This window comes from Sphaerodactylus townsendi, linkage group LG16 (assembly GCF_021028975.2).
Source record: "Sphaerodactylus townsendi isolate TG3544 linkage group LG16, MPM_Stown_v2.3, whole genome shotgun sequence".
Taxonomy (NCBI): domain Eukaryota; kingdom Metazoa; phylum Chordata; class Lepidosauria; order Squamata; family Sphaerodactylidae; genus Sphaerodactylus; species Sphaerodactylus townsendi.
The window spans coordinates 31709449-31727913 of NC_059440.1; the positions used below are offsets into that span (position 1 = coordinate 31709449).

Here is an 18465-nt window from a genome sequence, read left to right on the forward strand (position 1 = left end):
TTCATCCCCATAAATCATCCTTTCCCCCTCTTCCGCTAAGGGCAAAAGGCACATCTTGGCACCAGCAGTGTCTCCCTTTTGCGTGTCATCCCAGGCCAAAGTAATAAACGACTTCCCAGAGACTTTACGTAAGGGTCATTTGAAGATGTTTGCGGATGCCTTTTTTAAAAAGCTCTCAGACAGATACCGCAAATAGCCGCACAGTTTATGAAGTGCCTGGACTCCCGGCATCATAGTGGTTTGTGGATTAGGGGAGATTTTGGAATCAATTGTCTTGGCAGCAATAACAAATAGTGCTTCGGCACAATATAAGCTCATAAAAACTCTGGGAATTGACCCTCCTTGTGTCTTAAAATACCTTCATCTGGTATTCGGCTGCCTCTGGCCAAGCGCAATAGAAATGGGAGAGCTCCGTGCCAGTTCTGCAGACTTCCTTGGCTCCTGCCTGGGCCCAGACCTGATTCTGTTGGAAGTGAGTTGGCCCTTCTCTGCTACTGATGCCCAGTTTGAAAACCGCTTGGCCCATGTGTGGACCCTTTCTGCATTGTGCTGCTTCTTCCCCCTCCCCCTCAAAAAAGAACCTTGTTTGTCATAGAATCATTTCCACTTTTCCTCAGTTTCAACTTTGTAGAAGTAGATGCAGCATTTATTTCTTGCTAAGGCACAGTGTGCACAAGTGGGTGGAAGGCTGAGAGGAATGTCTGATGTTCTCTGGAAGGGGAGAGTTCACAGTGCGAGGTGCTGCTGGCTGGGATGTTGACATTGGTTGGTTTGCTTTCCCATGTTACTGGGAAAGGTACTACAATATACTTTGTTTGGGAATTCAGCTTCAACTGACCTTTATTAGGCATATCAGTAAAAATAAAACAAGATACAGGACAGAGCGGGTGTTAAAACGGGACATAAAACGTGACAGATCAACCCTTTACATTTGGGAATTCAAAAGAGGACGCTCCTGACTTGATTGGTTTATATGTACCTGCGTCTTAGACTGTCAGATATGTAGAGGTATCTTGTTTCTCATTTGCAGTCTGTCTCAGGTTATCTCAGAATCCCGCTCATCAGCAGAGGCCTGGATGATTTGGGCTGTGTGCTACCCCACCTCCCCCCCCCCCCGCCATCAATTTCCACTCCCTCTTATAAGCAAGTCACCCACACCCTCTTACAAGAAAGTCCCCATGTCCCGTCAAAACGCTTGCTGGAGCAGGGCCAAGACATGTTCCAGATGACTGCATATGCTATTTAACAACTTGTGCCTTCCTGACTGGGGTTGCGCGGCGGGGGGGTGAGGGGGAGCAGCAGTGGCATAGGAGATTAAGAGCTTGTGTATCTTATCTGGAGGAACCAGGTTTGATTCCCAGCTCTGCCGCCTGAGCTGTAGAGGCTTATCTGGGGAATTCAGATTAGCCTGTACACTCCCACACACGCCAGCTGGGTGACCTTGGGCTAGTCACAGCTTCTCGGAGTTCTCTCAGCCCCACCTACCTCACAGGGTGTTTGTTGTGAGGGGGGAAGGGCAAGGAGATTGTAAGCCCCTTTGAGTCTCCTGCAGGAGAGAAAGGGGGGATATAAACCCAAACTCTTCTTCTTCTTTATTGTGGGGATGGAGAGTGACCACTATTGTGTAGTAGTAGTTGCTGTATTTTATTAAGCATTCATTAAATCTGTGATGCTGCTGTTCTGCTGGGGCATTTACCATTTTTACTGCCCCGCTCGGCTGTCAGATAACGTCCATCTGATAAACCTGGCTACAACTACGGCAGACGGAGTGCATTTGGCCTGGCGTAAGTAAAATGCGTTTCTGGTGAGTTCTCCCTGTTCTTAACAAGGAAACTCGAGCAGCAACATTCAGATGATAGTCCCCAGTTGAACTTCCACATTTGAGCTGGATTGGTGCTTTGTCGTCTGCCAGGAGCAAGATGGTTTCTTTGCAGCCTTCCCCATCCCTGTATCTGAATCAGATAGGCAAGAAACCTCTCTCAAATACCATTTTCCTCCTCTTTCTCAGCCATTCCTCCAGTTGATAACAAATTGTCAGTCTGAGAGCAGTCGCACCAGAGTTGTCTGGAATCAGTGAACAAACCTGGGCAGCTTTTTACAAATCTGTACACGCAGCAGTGCTTTCTGAACAGGCTGAGAATGGTACTTAGGTGTCTGCCCTTTCTCCTCCTGTGTGGATCTTTGTAGGAAGATCCCTTTTCCAAAGCTGGATCCCCGGTCCCCCCATCTCAGTATTACCATCTCTGACAGACAGCTGTCTGACATCCAGGCAGAGATCTTTACCTGCCCTCCTGCCTGAGATCCTTTAACAGGATCAGCTGTTGAAAAGATTTAAAAAAAAAAAACCAAAAAGGTTATTATGGGAAAGGTTTGTTTTAGAGGCTGTTTGTTTGTTCCTGTCCTTGTGTTTGGCTGTGGGCTGACTTTTCTTCCGCTGGCTTTTGGGCTGCTCGGTTTTTTGCTTTTGTTTTATCCAGAGTCAAATCATTATTTATTACTCAGCAGAAAGAGAAAGGAAAACTTGTCTTGCGTATCTGGAGACTAATCTCACTCTGTTGTTATTAGCATTGAAACAGACTTCCTGATACACCAGGTGAGCGTGACTGAGCTGTTGTCGGTGGATAAAATTGAAACGGATTAGAATTGAAATGCCGCCGCTAGCTTAGCTGCTATCAGATAATTGGAACTGTAGCTGAGCAGTCGCGCTTGCCGTGTTTTTTCTTCCCTCTGGCACTTGTGTGAACTTCATTCTGCGACTTCAGCTCTGGAGCAATACATTTTGTCACATTTTGTAAGACTGTTCTTCTCCTAGCCAGTCATTTACGATCGTGCAAACTGTGGATTTCTTAAGAAAAACTCCCTCCCTGCAGACTACTGAGTCTTCTTGGGTTAAGCAGTGAGTGCCTTTTGTCTGCTCACCTGCCTTTACCACAACTAGCTTGGGCCCCTTCCGCGCATGCAGAATAATGCACTTTCAATCCACTTTCACAATTGTTTGCAAGTGGACTTTGCTATTCCGCACAGCTTCAAAGTGCATTAAATGTGGATTGAAAGTGGATTATTCTGCCTATGTGGAACGGGCCTCGAATTTCTTCCTTCCTGTTCCACATTCTGTCAGTTGGGTTTGGGTGTCTGTGTGTGAAAAGGAGACCAACTCCCGCGTCATCTCAAGGGCTACCCTGTTTTTCAGCGGCGGGTTTGGGGTCTGGAATTTTGCTGTGCAGTCGAAGTGAAGCTTTATAGTGAAGCAGCTTATGAGCCTGTAGGATTCCAAACTCCTTGGGCCACCTGAGAATGGAACAGCCAGAAAGCTTAAACACCTGGGAGTGGGTGGCTGTTAAAGGGCTGACCTGTTGCCTGGACGAGACTGTAGTTTGGAGGGTGAAAATAGGGTTGCCCTTTTCTCAGAAGCTGCTGCCCATGGGGCTGCATGGGCATTCTATATTCAGAAAGTTTATCTCTGAGTGCCAGCTGCTGGAGGCATAGTGAGGAGGGCTGTTTCTTTCTTAGGGTCTTGCTTGTGAGGGCTACCCATGAGTGTCTGGAGTCTCTCTGCAGAAAATTGGAGAGATAGATGAAAAGGGGCCTCCGGGCTCATCCAGCAGGGCTGGTCTTCTGTTCCTATTGACTATGTGATGGCCCCTAAACGTTAATGGAAGAACCAGTTTATACCGCCCCCGCCTCCCGAAGAGGATAGATCTAGTGCTTGTGCCCTAATTTATAAAGAGAAACCTTTGTTCCATCAGGCTGTGTGGGGAAAGGTGTTTCTTCACTCTGGCGTGCCACTTTATTTTTATAACTATATTTAGCATGTGTTTCTGGGGCCTTAATGTTTACACTTGGGGACACATTTGTTATTTCCATTCGAGAATTTCTAAATCAGCTGTTCCTGATGTTTTGACATTCAAAACAAGACTTAAAAACAAGAAAGTTTATTCTAGAATTTGAGAAAAAAAATATCCATTATGCATACATAGCAATTTTGTGCAGAGCACTTATTCAATGTACAGTACATGCAAACCCACCTGGTATACCTCCCACGCAAGAGTCTTACAAAGTAACGTGATCTGCGTTCCAAGTGTTCCCGGTGCAATTTCCAAGTATTGGCTAGTCAACATATACACAACGCTTCCTAGAAAACTGCTGTCTCCCGACGACAAGGCAGCACATTTAAATTAAGCAAAATCCCTCTTGTAATAAAAAAGTGAATGAAACCCCAGACATATGAACTGTGAATCTACTCTGGCAATACAGTTAAGCAGAGGATAAGGCTGTAGGAGAAGAGTCCGTCTTGGAAGTGTTTTGCAAAATTGATTGTCCCTGTAAGTGATGCGGCAGTTTGAGAATGTGCGTTTGCACTGTGTGCTCATGCAAACAGTGCATCTGTTTTGTTCACACTATTAGCCCTTGTACCTTTTAACATACACTGAATACTGTTTAGTTAGAATATTAGCCTACCTTTTGTTTAAAAAGGAACAAGAATGCAGAACGGCCACAATGGATCACTTTCACGATCTGGAATCTGCTGGCTGGCTGCTTCTGGCATTCTGCTAGAACAGTGGTTCCCTATCTTTTTTATTATTATTATTCATGTACCCCTTGGCAACGCATTTCCCCAAAATTGTCCCCCTATATTAGAAAACCCATTACGGAATGTTGTGTGTGTGTATCCCCAAACGCTCTGGTGAACTGCAGTGCTAGCATGATTCCTTGGCCACATCTCTGCGCCATCAGAAGTCCCCTTATGGCTTCCATTGAAACTAGCGACTGAGCTTCCTCTCCACCCTCCTTCCCTTGCAAAATTGCAAAGCATAAAATGTCTTGAAGATTTCCTTATCGTTACCTTCCTGACTTAGGGTCCTTTCCCCACCTCGAAATTAAAAAAAAATTCTCCTACCACATTTTGACAGTATTTGTATCTGCGGCTGAGCTAATCTAAAACCCACATTGAAATTGTAGTTTGGACATAAATAAAGCTATCCCCCCCCCCCCTCCTCCGCCCCACACCTAAGACCAGGGCAGCATTATGGTAATTGTGAGTACGGCAGTGTTCTTGTTTTCTTGTGCTGTTGCAAGAGGCTCCCGATCCTGGTGTATGTTTTGGCATCCTGTTGGGGGACCCTGGTCATGAGAGAGGTGCGGAAACTTTTTTGGGGGGTTAAAAGTCTTTGGTGGGTGTGCACTGTTAGTCATAGGTGAGTCACCATCCATGTATATAACTTCCTTGGATTTTCAGATGAGTGGTTGTGCTTTGCTATTTAAAAATTTTCCTTCTGTGTTATCCCCGCCCCCGTAGTCACCCCCCACCCTGAAGTGGGGCTGTTGCTGCCGCTTTACTCAACTTTGTTGTTGTCCCCCTGGGCTTTGAAGTCCGCTGGCCGAATCTTCATCTCCACCCTTTTCAGGGAGTAGGTTTTGCCGTGCCAGCCGTACCAGGTGATTCCATCCGTGCTCTTGTTGTGTTCGCCGTTGCGGTAGTAGACGCCGTTCAGGTTGGAGTCTGTGCAGCAATTGTACCAGTAACCACCTTTCAAGAAGCAGAAAGATAATATATATATATCTGTGATCTACTTCTAAGACCATGACTTTCAGCCTTCAAGGTAGTTTGAGAATGTGGTAGTTTGAGAATGTGCGTTTGCAGTGGCAACTTGGGCATAGAGGAACTCTTGCCTTGGAACAGCATGTTGCAAAGGCTTCTGGGATGCACATTCAATTCATGTGGACCACTGGCCAGTCTTGAGTCCCTCTGTTACTTTGCCTTACCTAAAAGGGTGGTGTAAAGTATGCCAAGGTGCTCTTGGGCAGAGGTAGATCTAGGGTCCAGCAGCACAAGGCTAAACAGTTACCCCTGTCGATGGATTTCCATCATTTGCTGTGGTGGGATAAACATCCTGGACCGGCTGCAGCTTCATCTGCCCACTGTCTATGGCAGTGGTGGCGAACCTATGGCACTCCAGATGTTCATGGACTACAATTCCCATCAGCCCCTGCCAGCATGGCCAATTGGTCATGCTGGCAGGGGCTGATGGGAATTGCAGTCCGTGAACATCTGGAGTGCCATAGGTTCGCCACTACGGGTCTATGGTTTTTCCCAACCAAGGTGAGTTGCCCCTGCGTGTTCAAGGTGAGCCCCATTTCCAGACTCACAGTATAGGAACAGGAACCTGCACGCGACTTACCTTTGCGTAACAGCGCACAGTGGTCCACACATTTGTCATTGTCCTTGTCCTTGGTGCTGAAGGCTGTGTTGTTGTGGTATCTCATGGAGTCGTGTGGCATGTTGCCACTGTAGTTGGCCAGGAAGAGGCGGTAGCTGTTCAGCTCATTGCTGAGAGTGAAGTGGTTGTATTGCGCATAGCGAATGTTGCCGTTCCAGTCCTGCCAGGTGGGAGTAGGAAAGCAGTGAAGAGGGGAACTCTTTCATTACCCATCTAGGAAGATGTTTGCCTGCAGTACATATTGCCTGTTTCCTTGCAAAGTTTTACAGTCTTTCTTCTATTGATGTAGCACCTACAAAGTGATCTTGTTTGTTAGATAGTTTTCTTTTAAACTAATAATCAGTTCCCCCTCCCCCAATTTTACTTAATTTGTACTTCATGTTTCCTGCTTGTGGATGCCCAGAGTAGCTTGAGATATTGTCTCCTTCTCCGTTTTAAACTTGCAACAGATCTGTGAGATAGATTAGGTTGAGAGTGTGTAATTGGTTGAAGGTCACCCAGAAAGGTTTCTGTGGTAGGGTAGGGATTTGAACCCAGATCTAAAATACAGTTTTGTCTCCTATTTGGTAGACCCTCCAATGAAGGGAATTTCTTAGCGGTGTGGCCATCTTAGAAAATGCCACCTGTGTGCATAGGCTGTTTTCAATTTGTTTGAACGGCCTTATTAAGACAAATCACTAAACTGGCAACCTCATCATAGACCGGTCCGAAGGATTACTCATGCCCACGAGAGGTGCTTTTGGAAGTTGCCCTTGAACTACTCCACCTCTTAATGGCAGAACTTTATACCTGCCGCATGTTACCCTGGGTTGTCATAAGAACATAAGAAAGAGCCTGCTGGATCAGACCAGAGTCCATCTAGTCCAGCACACTGCTACTTGCTGCTGCTGCTGCTCCCGAGCACCTGGTCTGCTAAGGCATTTGCAATCTCAGATCAAGGAGGATCAAGATTGGTAGCCAGAGATCGACTTCTCCTCCATAAATCTGTCCAAGCCCCTTTTAAAGCTATTCAGGTTAGTGGCTATCATCACCTCCTGTGGCAGCATATTCCAAACACTAATCACACGTTGCGTAAAAAAATGTTTCCTTTTATTAGTCCTAATTCTCCCCCTCCCCCCATCATTTTCAATGTATGCCCCCTGGTTCTAGTATTGTGAGTTCTAGTATTGTCCTTGTGCTTGAAACTATTCACTTGCCTCCAGCTCCACACGTAGCATGGTTGGGCGCCTGGAGAGGCGGTGGATATGTTCGTTTCCCAGCCAGAAGTCTCCTTGGATGCTGCCAAACCCTTGTTTGTACTGTCTCCAGTCTCTGTTGAAGGAGGTCAGGCCGACTTTGCGCCTCTGGATGACGGTCCAGCCACCCCCGTCCGTCTCCATGTCGCAGTACACCTGGAGACATGGGAAACAGCAGCACTTCTGACTGGTCAACAAGGTTAGGGATGGTTTAGAACACTTTTAATTTCATTTTGCTAGGCTCAGAATGACTTGGACATGCTGCGCTGGGCCCGTTCTGCATTGTAGCCCTGCTGCATTTTGTTTTTCTGTTCTGGTGGCTCACTTTCGCAGTTGTAATTTGTTCGACATCAGCTCTGTTAAGGTTAAGATGCCAAACCTTTCCCCCCCCCCCCCCCCCCAGGACTAATCCGAAGGTGGTTTCAATCTGTTTAATTTATTAGATTCCCCTCTTCATAATGTTGGCTTCTGGAATACATAGCCTTATCCTGAGTAGTATTTTTTTAATTGTGATTTTTAAAAATATTATGCATTGTTGATTCTGTGCTGTGTTTTGCTATTTCCTTTCATTAAGTTTTACAAGCCACCTGTAGAGATTTTTTAGCTGAGGGTGTAGGAGTAGAAGTGTTCTTTTCAGTGCATGAAATAACACAACATGGATCCTTACCTGCAACTCTGGGGTTCCCAGGAATTCATCTGGGAGTAGCTTGTAAACACCGGAGGTTCTGTAATTCCTCTGATAAAGAGATGAGCAATCATAGACAGCATCTGTGAATTCAAGAGTGGCATGAAGTCATTCTGATGTCATTCTACTTCTCGTCTCTTCTTCCTGCCCCACCTGCCCAGTTTCTTAAGCCGTAGAGTAGTTTTAAATTATTGATGACTTCTATGTTGCGTTTGATAATCACAAATTCAAAAGTGTTTCTTTTCATTATCATCCAGTACATATAAACAAATAGCTTTCGATGTAATTGCACAGTGAACAACAAACAAAACACCCTCTTACATCAAGCCCCTCCCCCCAGTATCCCATAATTACAACTACATGGTTAAAACATTAGGAAATTACAGATACACAACAGTCCAGAAAGCCTGTCCTTGACCTCAGATACAGATAGGGAAAAGAACCATTTTTAAGGACATTCTTTCCATTTTTCCAGTTGAAAAACTGGGTGATTTTTAGGGGCATCTAAAAAGACTACGGAATGTTTTCTCCTTTTAGCAGGCATGAAGTGCTTATGAAGGACAGATTTTTTTTTTCACACGCAAAATATATACTACGAAAAAGTCTGAGGACTTTTCCAATGGGAACATTGTGAAATTTTGAGGAGCACTGAAAAATACCCCATGATTTCCCCCCCCCCCCTTTGGAATGACTTAAATGACAGACCAAGTTTTACTGGCAATGTGTAGCAAGAGCATTTGGATGGGACTGCCCAAGAGTCAGATGAACACCCTGAAAATCTTGTCAGTCTCTAAAGCTACTGGACTTAAGGAGGATTCTGGAAGCCACAGTGGCTCCCCTTTGGGGAGAAAGACGGGATAGAAGTGAACGGAAAATAAATAAGTCAAAGCACTTATAGAACAGGTTGCTCCAGTGGACTGTAGCCAGTAAATTGAGCTACATTCTGCCAGGGAAGTAAGAGCCAGGTGCAAGAAGGCCTGGTGAATGTTGAGTGGCACACACTTGCACCGTGCTATCATTTCCTTTAGGAAAACCTAGAAGATGTGTGCCCAGGTGTCAGGTGCTGTGAAGAGCCCTGGTCCTGCTGCATGCAGAATTGTTCTACTTTCTGAATATAAAAGATCCAGTTTCCCTTTGTTCCATTAAGAAGAAGAAGAAGAGTTTGGATTTATATCCCCCCTTTCTCTCCTGCAGGAGACTCAAAGGGGCTTACAAACTCCTTGCCCTTCCCCCCTCACAACAAACACCCTGTGAGGTGGGTGGGGCTGAGAGAGCTCCGAGAAGCTGTGACTAGCCCAAGGTCACCCAGCTGGCATGTGTGGGAGTGCCCAGGCTAATCTGAATTCCCCTGATAAGCCTCCACAGCTCAGGCGGCAGAGCTGGGAATCAAACCCAGCTGGGACTCTTTAGTTTGGAGAGGAGACGTCTGAGGGGGGATATGATTGAAGTCTATAAAATTATGCATGGGGTAGAAAATGTTGACAGAGAGAAATTTTTCTCTCTTTCTCACAATACTAGAACCAGGGGGCATTCATTGAAAATGCTGGGGGGAAGAATTAGGACTAATAAAAGGAAACACTTCTTCACGCAACGTGTGATTGGTGTTTGGAATATGCTGCCACAGGAGGTGGTGATGGCCACTAACCTGGATAGCTTTAAAAAGGGCTTGGACAGATTTATGGAGGAGAAGTCAATCTATGGCTACCAATCTTGATCCTCCTTGATCTCAGATTGCTAATGCCTTAGCAGACCAGGTGCTCAGGAGCAGCAGCAGCAGAAGGCCATTGCTTTCATATCCTGCATGTGAGCTCCCATAGGCACCTGGTGGGCCACTGCGAGTAGCAGAATGCTGGACTAGATGGACTCTGGTCTGATCCAGCAGGCTAGTTCTTATGTTCTTATGTTCTTAACCCGGTTCCTCCAGATTAGATACACGAGCTCTTAACCTCCTACGCCACTGCTGCTCCTCAAGAGTCCTTCTTGTCTCTTAAAAGCACCTGAGAAAAGTATTGTCGAAGGCTATCCCCTGAGAAAACTCCCACAACGGAGTCAGGCAAAATAGGCTGTTGCAGGTTCACCACCCTTCAGGCTCGGCTGTGTTGATCTGGTTGGATGGCCAGGCCTGGAGCCAGCATGCCTGCTTCGATTGTGCAGCTGGGCAGATGAACCAAGTTATCAGCCCCAACATGTTTGGGCAGTTCATGGTCTGTTTTCTGCTTCAAAGCCCACCTCTGTTCATCAGCTGCATTCCCACTCAAGCGAGCGCGCTTTGGAAACCTTTGTTTCCTGTCTGTGTAGGAAATGAACACCCAGCTGCTCCAAGGGGGCAGAGACTGTGTCTGAGGAGCATTTTTTATCCATACTGACAACTTTGACCATGTGCAAGTAGAATGATTTCCACCTGTTGGGAATTGGTGCCAACTGTGATTTCCTTGTATCCAGTGGTTTAAGTCCTTCATGTGGTTGCCTTTACTTCACGGAGGTTATGCAGGAAGAGACTTTATAAACAGTAAAGACAAAAGATCTTTCTCTGGTACTTGTAATTTTTTTTCCTTCAGAAATGTCTGCCTACTGAGAATCCACTTTATGAAGGAGAGAAGAGTTTGGATTCTCTCCTGTAAGGAGCTTCAAAGGGGCTTACAATCTCTTTTCCCTCTCCCCCACACTCAACAACAAACTCCCTGTGAGGTGGGTGGGGCTAAGAGAGCTCTGAAGAACTGTGACTAGTCCAAGGTCACCCAACTGGCATGTGTTGGAGTACACAAACTAATCTAGTTCACCAGATAAGCCTCCACAACTCAAGTGGCAGAGTGGGGAATCAAACCCAGTTCTCCAGATTAGAGTGCCCCTGCTCTTAACCACTACACCACACTGGCTCCAGTGGGCTCCAGTCTACAGATTTTATGTCATGATAACAACCTGTTGGTCTTTAAGGTGCTACAAGACTCTGTGTTTCAACATATAGTTTATCCTAGATAATAGTGGGTTTTAAACAAGTTGCAGAATGTCTCTCAATCAATACTCAACGCTGAAAAAGTTTGGAAATATCTTGTACCTACTGGAGACCTACGCAGTGGTCTGCCTCTAAGGAAACACAAATAGGGACTGGATTTTTAAAAATCTACTACTTTCCATTGAAAACAGTCAGCACCTAGGCATTTCTTTATCTGCACGTTGGTAGTCTAGAGATATTTTATTCTGGATTGCATGCAATTTTTAATGCAGGTTATCCCATACCCTGTTTAAAATCATCCACCCTTTAAAAGCAGAGCCATAAATCTCATCTATTGAATGAAAGATTGGAGATCTTTTAAGTCGTTTGGAAAATACATCTCCTGCTTTTAACAGTGTCTTCGATTATGGGCAGTGTACTTGGCTGAGGAGAGAAATCGTTAATAGAAGAAAAATTGAAAATATATAATCTGATCGTGCCTCTCTCTTTGGCTAGAGGGCAGAATAAGATATTCTAGGCAGATTTTGAAGTACTGCAGTCAAAAGCTCTACTCTTGCTCCCCAAATCCAGTTTGATATCCGTGTCTACTCAAATGAAATCAGCATTTATTTCAGTGGAATTTACAACCAAGTAACTGTGCAGAGCATTACAATCAACCTCATTTGTCATTCTGGGAATTCAGCTTTCCTGAGGGGGAATAATCCCCAATTGATGGATGCGATTTGTGGCAAAACCCGAAGGCCCCTCTGAAGTGGCAATTTCCCCCCCCCGCAGGCACGCTTTTGGAGAGATTCCTAGAGACACCTGTGGAAAATGCTGCTTTCAAGGAGGCTTAACTAAGAAGCTCCGTGAGCAGGAATTCAGCATGCTGGTCACAGATCTTTCTTGGAAGAAAAATCCACATGGATTTTCCTCCCCCAATATCAGTGTTATGAGTTCCACAGCTGTAATTTCAGAAGCTTACCCACCGAGAAAAATCACTTCACCAGAACTGGCCTCCGGGGAGGCACGAGCCGGTGGCTGTTTTCCCCTCTCTGCTTTTACGAGCAGGGCCTCGTCGGTACTGGGGATCTGCTCCTTACCAGCGGATGTTTGCGTGACCGTTTGGGCCGCCTGGAGCTGCACGATGCCCAGCTGGTTGTTCATCTCGGAGTACTTCCCTTCCACATCATTGAGGCGCAGGTCCATTTGCTTCAGGGTCCCTTCCAGCTCCATCACCTGCACGATGGCGTTCCCCATCTCGTCCTCCTGCTTCTTGCTCAGCTCTTCGATCAAGGCGGTCAGGTTGCCCACCTGCATCTTCAGGTCCTTCAGCTCCTCGCAGCAGCCCACAGCCTTGATGCTCCCGCTCACCACCTTCCTCTTGGGAGGCTTCTGCAGGCACACGGGGTGTACGGCCAGAGAGATGGTTATCGCGCATAACCAGGCCACCTGGGTGCCGACCGTGCTCTGCATTTCCCCCCCTTGCTCCCAGCAACTGCGTAAGGAATTCCCAAATTCACCCCTGGCGGAACTGACTTCAGGCTTGAAGTTTGCAGGTATGAGAGTCTCTTTAAGGACAGTTGCAAACTGAGAGCCTTGTGCTTGCCTCTTTTTTCTCTCTCTCTCTCTCTCACACAGTGGACTGAGACTGTCAAAGGTAGAGAATTCACTAGGATGCTGTGCTCTTTAGAAGTGTCTGTGTCTGTCTGTCTCTCTCACACAGGACACATCTTAAATAGCCATCGCTCCCGTGTACCTCCACCCCTTGACTAGCCTGTTAAGCCACTCCCAGTTCATCTGTTCAAATCAGGTAAAACCAAGGCAGCTTTAGGGCATGTGTGTTTGTGTTTAGGAGGGGGAAGGCTTTCCATTTCAGTTTTGCCATTTTTGCAGATGGGAGGGGAGACGGAAGAAGTAGCAGCATACTATTGGATTTTAGCCTTCCCGGTGACTAATATTATGGCATGCCGAGGAAGGGAACAGGATGGGAAGTCCGGTAAAAACACAGGTTTCCATGGGCTTCGTGATTATGTAATAGTCTGGCAGACTGCCCTCCTCTCTGGGGGTAAATCCCATTTCTAAGAGCCCTCGTTAAAATAGCCAGCATGAGCCATGCCTCCAGTTTGTTTTCCTGGCCATCTCAGTTGGAAGGAGCCAAAAGGCCAATTGGTTTGACATTCCTCTTGGGGGGAAAGGCCCATGTTGTACCTCAGGCAAATGCCCTACACGGGAGGTGTTTGCCGAGCAGGTTACAGAGCCAAACAAAGGAAGTGAATAGGAAATCTGAAGCCAATTCTGACATCGGGTGCCACGCATGAGCAAGGTGTGAAAATTCATTGGGTGCAAACATTCAGTTTCTGCCAGTCCTTGCCACCCTGAAAAGAAATGTCCCTTCCTGGCATTAACCCACGCCCCCTTTCCTGTTACGGAACCCTCGTCTCTACCAGAAGTTAGAAAAGGCATCAGAGAAACATGTTGCTGTTTGTTGACATCCACTGTTCTTTATTTATTTATTTATTGTTTCAATTTCTATACCGCCCGATCCCCGAAGGGCTCCGGGCGGTGAACAACATAATATAAACATAAAACAGGAGCAAATCCAATACAACACAATACATAGGCTCCATCAATAAAACATCTTAAAATACATAAAACGGTGGCTAATAATTAACATTTAAACAAAAGGCGTCCAAGCCTCAATTTCAGCCCACCCCAAGAGGGGGACGGCAGGCCCCTCAATGTGAGGGCTCTGATGTACCAGTGCCAGGGCAAGGAGCAGTTGGGGGCACCATATCAGCAGCTGGGCACTCCAAAGGCCCGGTGGAACAACACGGTCTTACAGGCCCTGCGGAACTCACCAAGGTCCCACAGGACCCAGACAGTTGGAGGAAGGGTGTTCCACCAGGCCGGGGCCAGCGCTGTAAAAGTCCTGGCCCGTGTGGAGGCCAGCCGCATCATTGAGGGGCCAGGGACCACCAGCAAATTGACCTCTGCTGAACGATGAGGCCTAGTAAAGGAAGACATATGGGGTGATCGCGATCCCGAGAGGTAACGAAGGGGTCCACAGGTCACCGAATGTCCCTTAAATGCCTTCTGTCACTTCTTAGACAGGCAACATTCACCGCAGGGTAAACTGAAGGCCGGGAGCAATGAGGTGATGGCGGCTTATCAGTGTTGCTGCAAGTAAAATATTGTGGTGTTTTAGTGTCACAGTGGAATTATTCAAGGCAACTTAGTAGACATTAAACCCAAATAATAGTTTGAACCCACATTAGACAGCAGTGACAAAAACAACAATAAAACTGCATTCGATCAAAAGTAATGAGACCTACCTTTTTAAAACTCTTGATTCTGCTTCAAAGGGCTCAGGGTGACACACGTGGTACTGTCCTCCCCTGTTTTATCTTCACAACAACCCTGTGAGTTAAGTTAGGCTGAAGGATAACAGCTGGCCAGCGTTCACTCCGTGACCTTCGTATCTGCTCGGGCAACTAAGCTCTGCATTTACTGACCCTAGTCTGGTGCTCTAATCCAGTGGTGGCGAACCTTTGGCACTCCAGATGTTATGGACTACAATTCCCATCAGCCCCTGCTGGCAGGGGCTGATGGGAATTGAAGTCCATAACATCTGGAGTGCCAAAGGTTTGCCACCTCTGCTCTAATCACTAGTCCGCACCAGTCGCTCTCCAGGTTTCTCTCCTGCTATCATACCTACACAGCACCCGAACAACCGCTCTCTTTTTTCCTTTTAAAGCAAGCTGCTTGGGGTTAACAGGCACCCTGACCTTCTAGCAGCCTTCTAGGAAAGGCAGCAGTGGCGTCATTGATATAATGGTGGAAAGGAAGACTCCAGATCCACTTGAGCATCCTGGAAATTCATCTTTCAGTCTATATAGCTGAGCTGCTTGTATACATGCACGGCCTCGGGCTCCCTCTGTTTCCCATGACCTGAGATAGCACCAAATTCCAACGCTCAGAAACCGCTGGTTTTTCCTGTGTCAGAGCTAAGATTCGTGTCTGGCAGATGCTTGGACTGTTTTCCTGTTGTGCGCCCAGGCTGTGTTTTAAGACCCGGTGGCCTTCTCCCCTCCTGGCACACCCCGACCTTCGGCCTTTTTCATTCTCTCCAAATCCTGTCTGAGTCGCCCTCCCAGCCACAGTTTCTCTGGGGCAAATTCTTCTTCGGGCCTCTTGTGATGAGAAACATATTTGTCCAGACTGGAGGCCAAATAGGGAAGCGAGCTGAGTGTTGTTTACTGTTTCCCTGACTTGTCCTCATTCTCCTGGTATCTCTCCTACTTGTGTCCCATCTCACCTGTGCTGAGACCAAATGATGGGGGGAGTTGTCCCTTCTGAGGCTTGTGTTTGCCAGACTGGTTTGTGCACAGGGCATGGCGCAGGTGAGCTGGCTTTTTGACAAGTTTTAAATGGAACGCTCAAAACAGAAAATTCCACAGGTTCTGTGGTCACAGGTAGAGTGCCTCAGCACCTGGATGCTTTTCCATTTTCCAGCAGCAACTTGTTTCTCTGTGGTCGCTGGCATCTGAGCAGCTTTCTAATTTCTCTCAGCTAAGGACATTCCCAGTTGCTGATTAAAAAATCTGTTTCCTTTCCAGTTTTTTCTTTGCGCAAGTCAATCCTATAAGTCTTTTTAGTTGTACCATTTTCTGTTTCCTTGTCTCCAGTTCTGCCTGTTTGGTCTCCTCAGTTTTTAACTTTGTGTACATGTGTTTGTCAGTTGCTTGTAAATGACATTTTTAAAAGGCAGCACAATTCTGTCAAAGAAGAGAAGAACCGCAACAAATGGGGGACCGCCAGTAGTGAAAATGTGCAAAATGAAAAGACTAACAACAGCAATATATGGGAATGAAAAGAAACCAGGCAGGACCTATTGGTGCACCCGGGGATCCAAAATTCTCATTTCAAAATAGGGAGCTCACGCTGGTAGAAATTGGCTCTCCCGAGGCCTGTCAGGGGCTCTGTAGTCCCCATCCAGTATTCCTTCCATTTGGCCAGCCATTCTGCAGTCTGTAATTTGGCTTCTGTACAGCTTGAAGACATTATATACAAGAAACAGTCTGAATCAGAGTTGTGTTATTTCACTTTATGTTAAGTTTAATGGCAGGTCTCATTTTCCTTTTGCTGATTCCTCTTTTACAGGACATCAGCTGGCCCCTCCCCGCCAAAGGCCCCAATTCTGTTTTATGAGTCGATGAGAGGGTTTCAGAGTCTCATGAAAACCGACATAAATTTTACGTTTATGACCGGGAAGACGATGAAACCATAAGGCAGATGTTCCTTTCTCCGCTTACTGTGTCTAAGACAACGGAGCTATTTTTGCCCTTGTGGGGAACACTGTAGAGCCGAAGGAGGGATCCAATTTGAGTTTTTAAAAAATTGCTGTGAGGGTCTAATCAATGTAATGTGCTGGTGTTGTTTGTGCTAACTAGGGCAGCACACTGGCTGTAAACACGTTTTGAAAGTGTGCTGGTGAGATTAATTTGCCATCCAACAGAAGCGTCTCCTGTCATTCTGCGAACATGATCGTCTATGCAAACGTGTAAATATTTAACATGTCTTTACTTCTGCTATTAAAAAAGGCACTGAATTGATATATAACGGTAAAGTACACACCTGTTCTTATTCCACATATTGCACCTGTTAAGTGAGTGTTCAGATAAAAGTGAAACTTGCTGTAGGGGAAAAGCTCCAGAAAACTGTGCTGAAATTATTCACCACAAAGCATTCACTTTGTGGTGGGCAGGGGAAGGGGTGGGCAGGCAGTAAAAGCTGCTACCCCCAGAAATGTGGTGCCACAGAACTGAAAGCTATTCCCCTGCAGCCATATCCTAGTGCAGTCGTGGCGAACCTTTGGCACTCCAGATGTTATGGACTACAATTGGCCATGCTGGCAGGGGCTGATGGGAATTGTAGTCCATAACATCTGGAGCGCCAAAGGTTCGCCACCACGGTCCTAGTGGAATGGGACTGTTAAGGGGAGGCAGGCATGTATACTCCAGTTGTGATCAAAGAATCGGTGCCTTAATGGACATAGGTATTTCCCAGTCTGCAGTAGTCAAATGGAAGAGAGAAACCTAGGTTTATGTTTTCACAGGCTTCAATTTGAAGGTAACTGATATGGGGAAACATTATTCAAGAAGTCGCAAGTTCTTAGAAACTCACTGATATTTTTTTATTTCTCCTGGAAAAAGAGAATGATTTCTCCAGATCTATACATGTGAGGAGGAAAAAAATCTACCTTTTTCTGACCAGCTTGCTTGTTGTAAATCTTGGCTCTTGCAGTTCAAGCCAACGGTACCACTGCCTGAACTACACGCGCCTTCATAATTTCTTCCCCTCTCTTGTTAGGCGCAGACCTGAAAACAATCTTGTAATTTCATTAGAATGTCACAGAATTCCAAAAGCTGGTGCATGAACGTCTGATGGAGGGTGAGAGCCAAAATATGCTGTGCCGCTGTTCGTAGAGGGAGGATCTGAGTTTTTTGAGACACGGAGAGAATTCTCAATTTGGAAACTCCAACTGAGAAAATATTTTTGACTTTGACTCCTGTAAACATGCAGCCTGGCAGGAATTCGAGTTGGATCGTAAACAGTTGAGCTTCCGCCAGGCTTCTAGGAAAAGTAAGCTCTCTTTCCCATCTGCCTTGGTACCGCTTCCAGCCACAGAAGAGAATGCTATTGTTTGACTCTCCTCCTTTCAAACAACACATTCCAGGTGGTGATGGTAAAACTGATTTCATAATTTGTCAATAGGCCATCAATAACAGTTGAGCTCCTTTGCAAAACCAAAACAAAAGGCAGACGCCCAGGCAAGCTATGAAATGGATTCTCAGTATAGAATGGATCCCCAGGAGTTGGCCGTTGGCTGCAGAAAAAAACGCAGAGGAGCCCACCTTCAAGAGGCTGGAAGAGAGTCTTGTTTTTGTTGATTTCCTGCAGAGCATCTTAATTGAGTTAGTGAGTTTCCTTAACTTAATCATGCAGAGCTGAAATCCTCCAGGTCATCTCAGATATTGCTTCAGTTCAGTCCCGTGCTCCATGTTTCTCCCTCTGAGGATGTTACTCAGGACAGTTGGTCGTTGTGGGCTTTCCGGGCTGCGTGGCCGTGGTCTGGTAGATCTTGTTCCTAACATTTCGCCTGCATCTGTGGCCAGCCCCACCTACCTCACAAGGTGTCTGTTGTGAAGGGGGAAGGGATAGGAGATAGTCAGCCCCTTTGAGACTCCTTATAGAAGGGAAAGGTGGGGTATAAATCCGAACTACTACTACTACTACTCCTTTTCTTCTTCTTCTTCTTCTTCTTCTTCTTCTTCTTCTTCTTCTTCTTCTTCTTCTTCTTCTTCTTCTTCTTCTTCTTCTTCTTCAATCCTC

At 46.2% G+C, this 18465-nt stretch overlaps 2 protein-coding genes across 2 annotated transcripts in view; one reads left to right on the plus strand and one right to left on the minus strand.

Moving 5' to 3' along the window:
- The window catches only part of MTOR (mechanistic target of rapamycin kinase), a 103196-nt gene that overhangs the window by 44414 nt on the left and 40317 nt on the right, over positions 1-18465 (plus strand).
- ANGPTL7 (angiopoietin like 7) lies at positions 3917-12799 on the minus strand. The gene is made up of 5 exons (XM_048518695.1): positions 12174-12799; positions 8121-8221; positions 7415-7609; positions 6180-6378; positions 3917-5527 (listed from the first exon to the last, which is right to left on the minus strand). The coding sequence occupies exons 1-5, from the start codon at positions 12544-12546 to the stop codon at positions 5334-5336; spliced, it is 1062 nt and encodes a 353-aa protein (XP_048374652.1). The 5' UTR covers positions 12547-12799; the 3' UTR covers positions 3917-5333.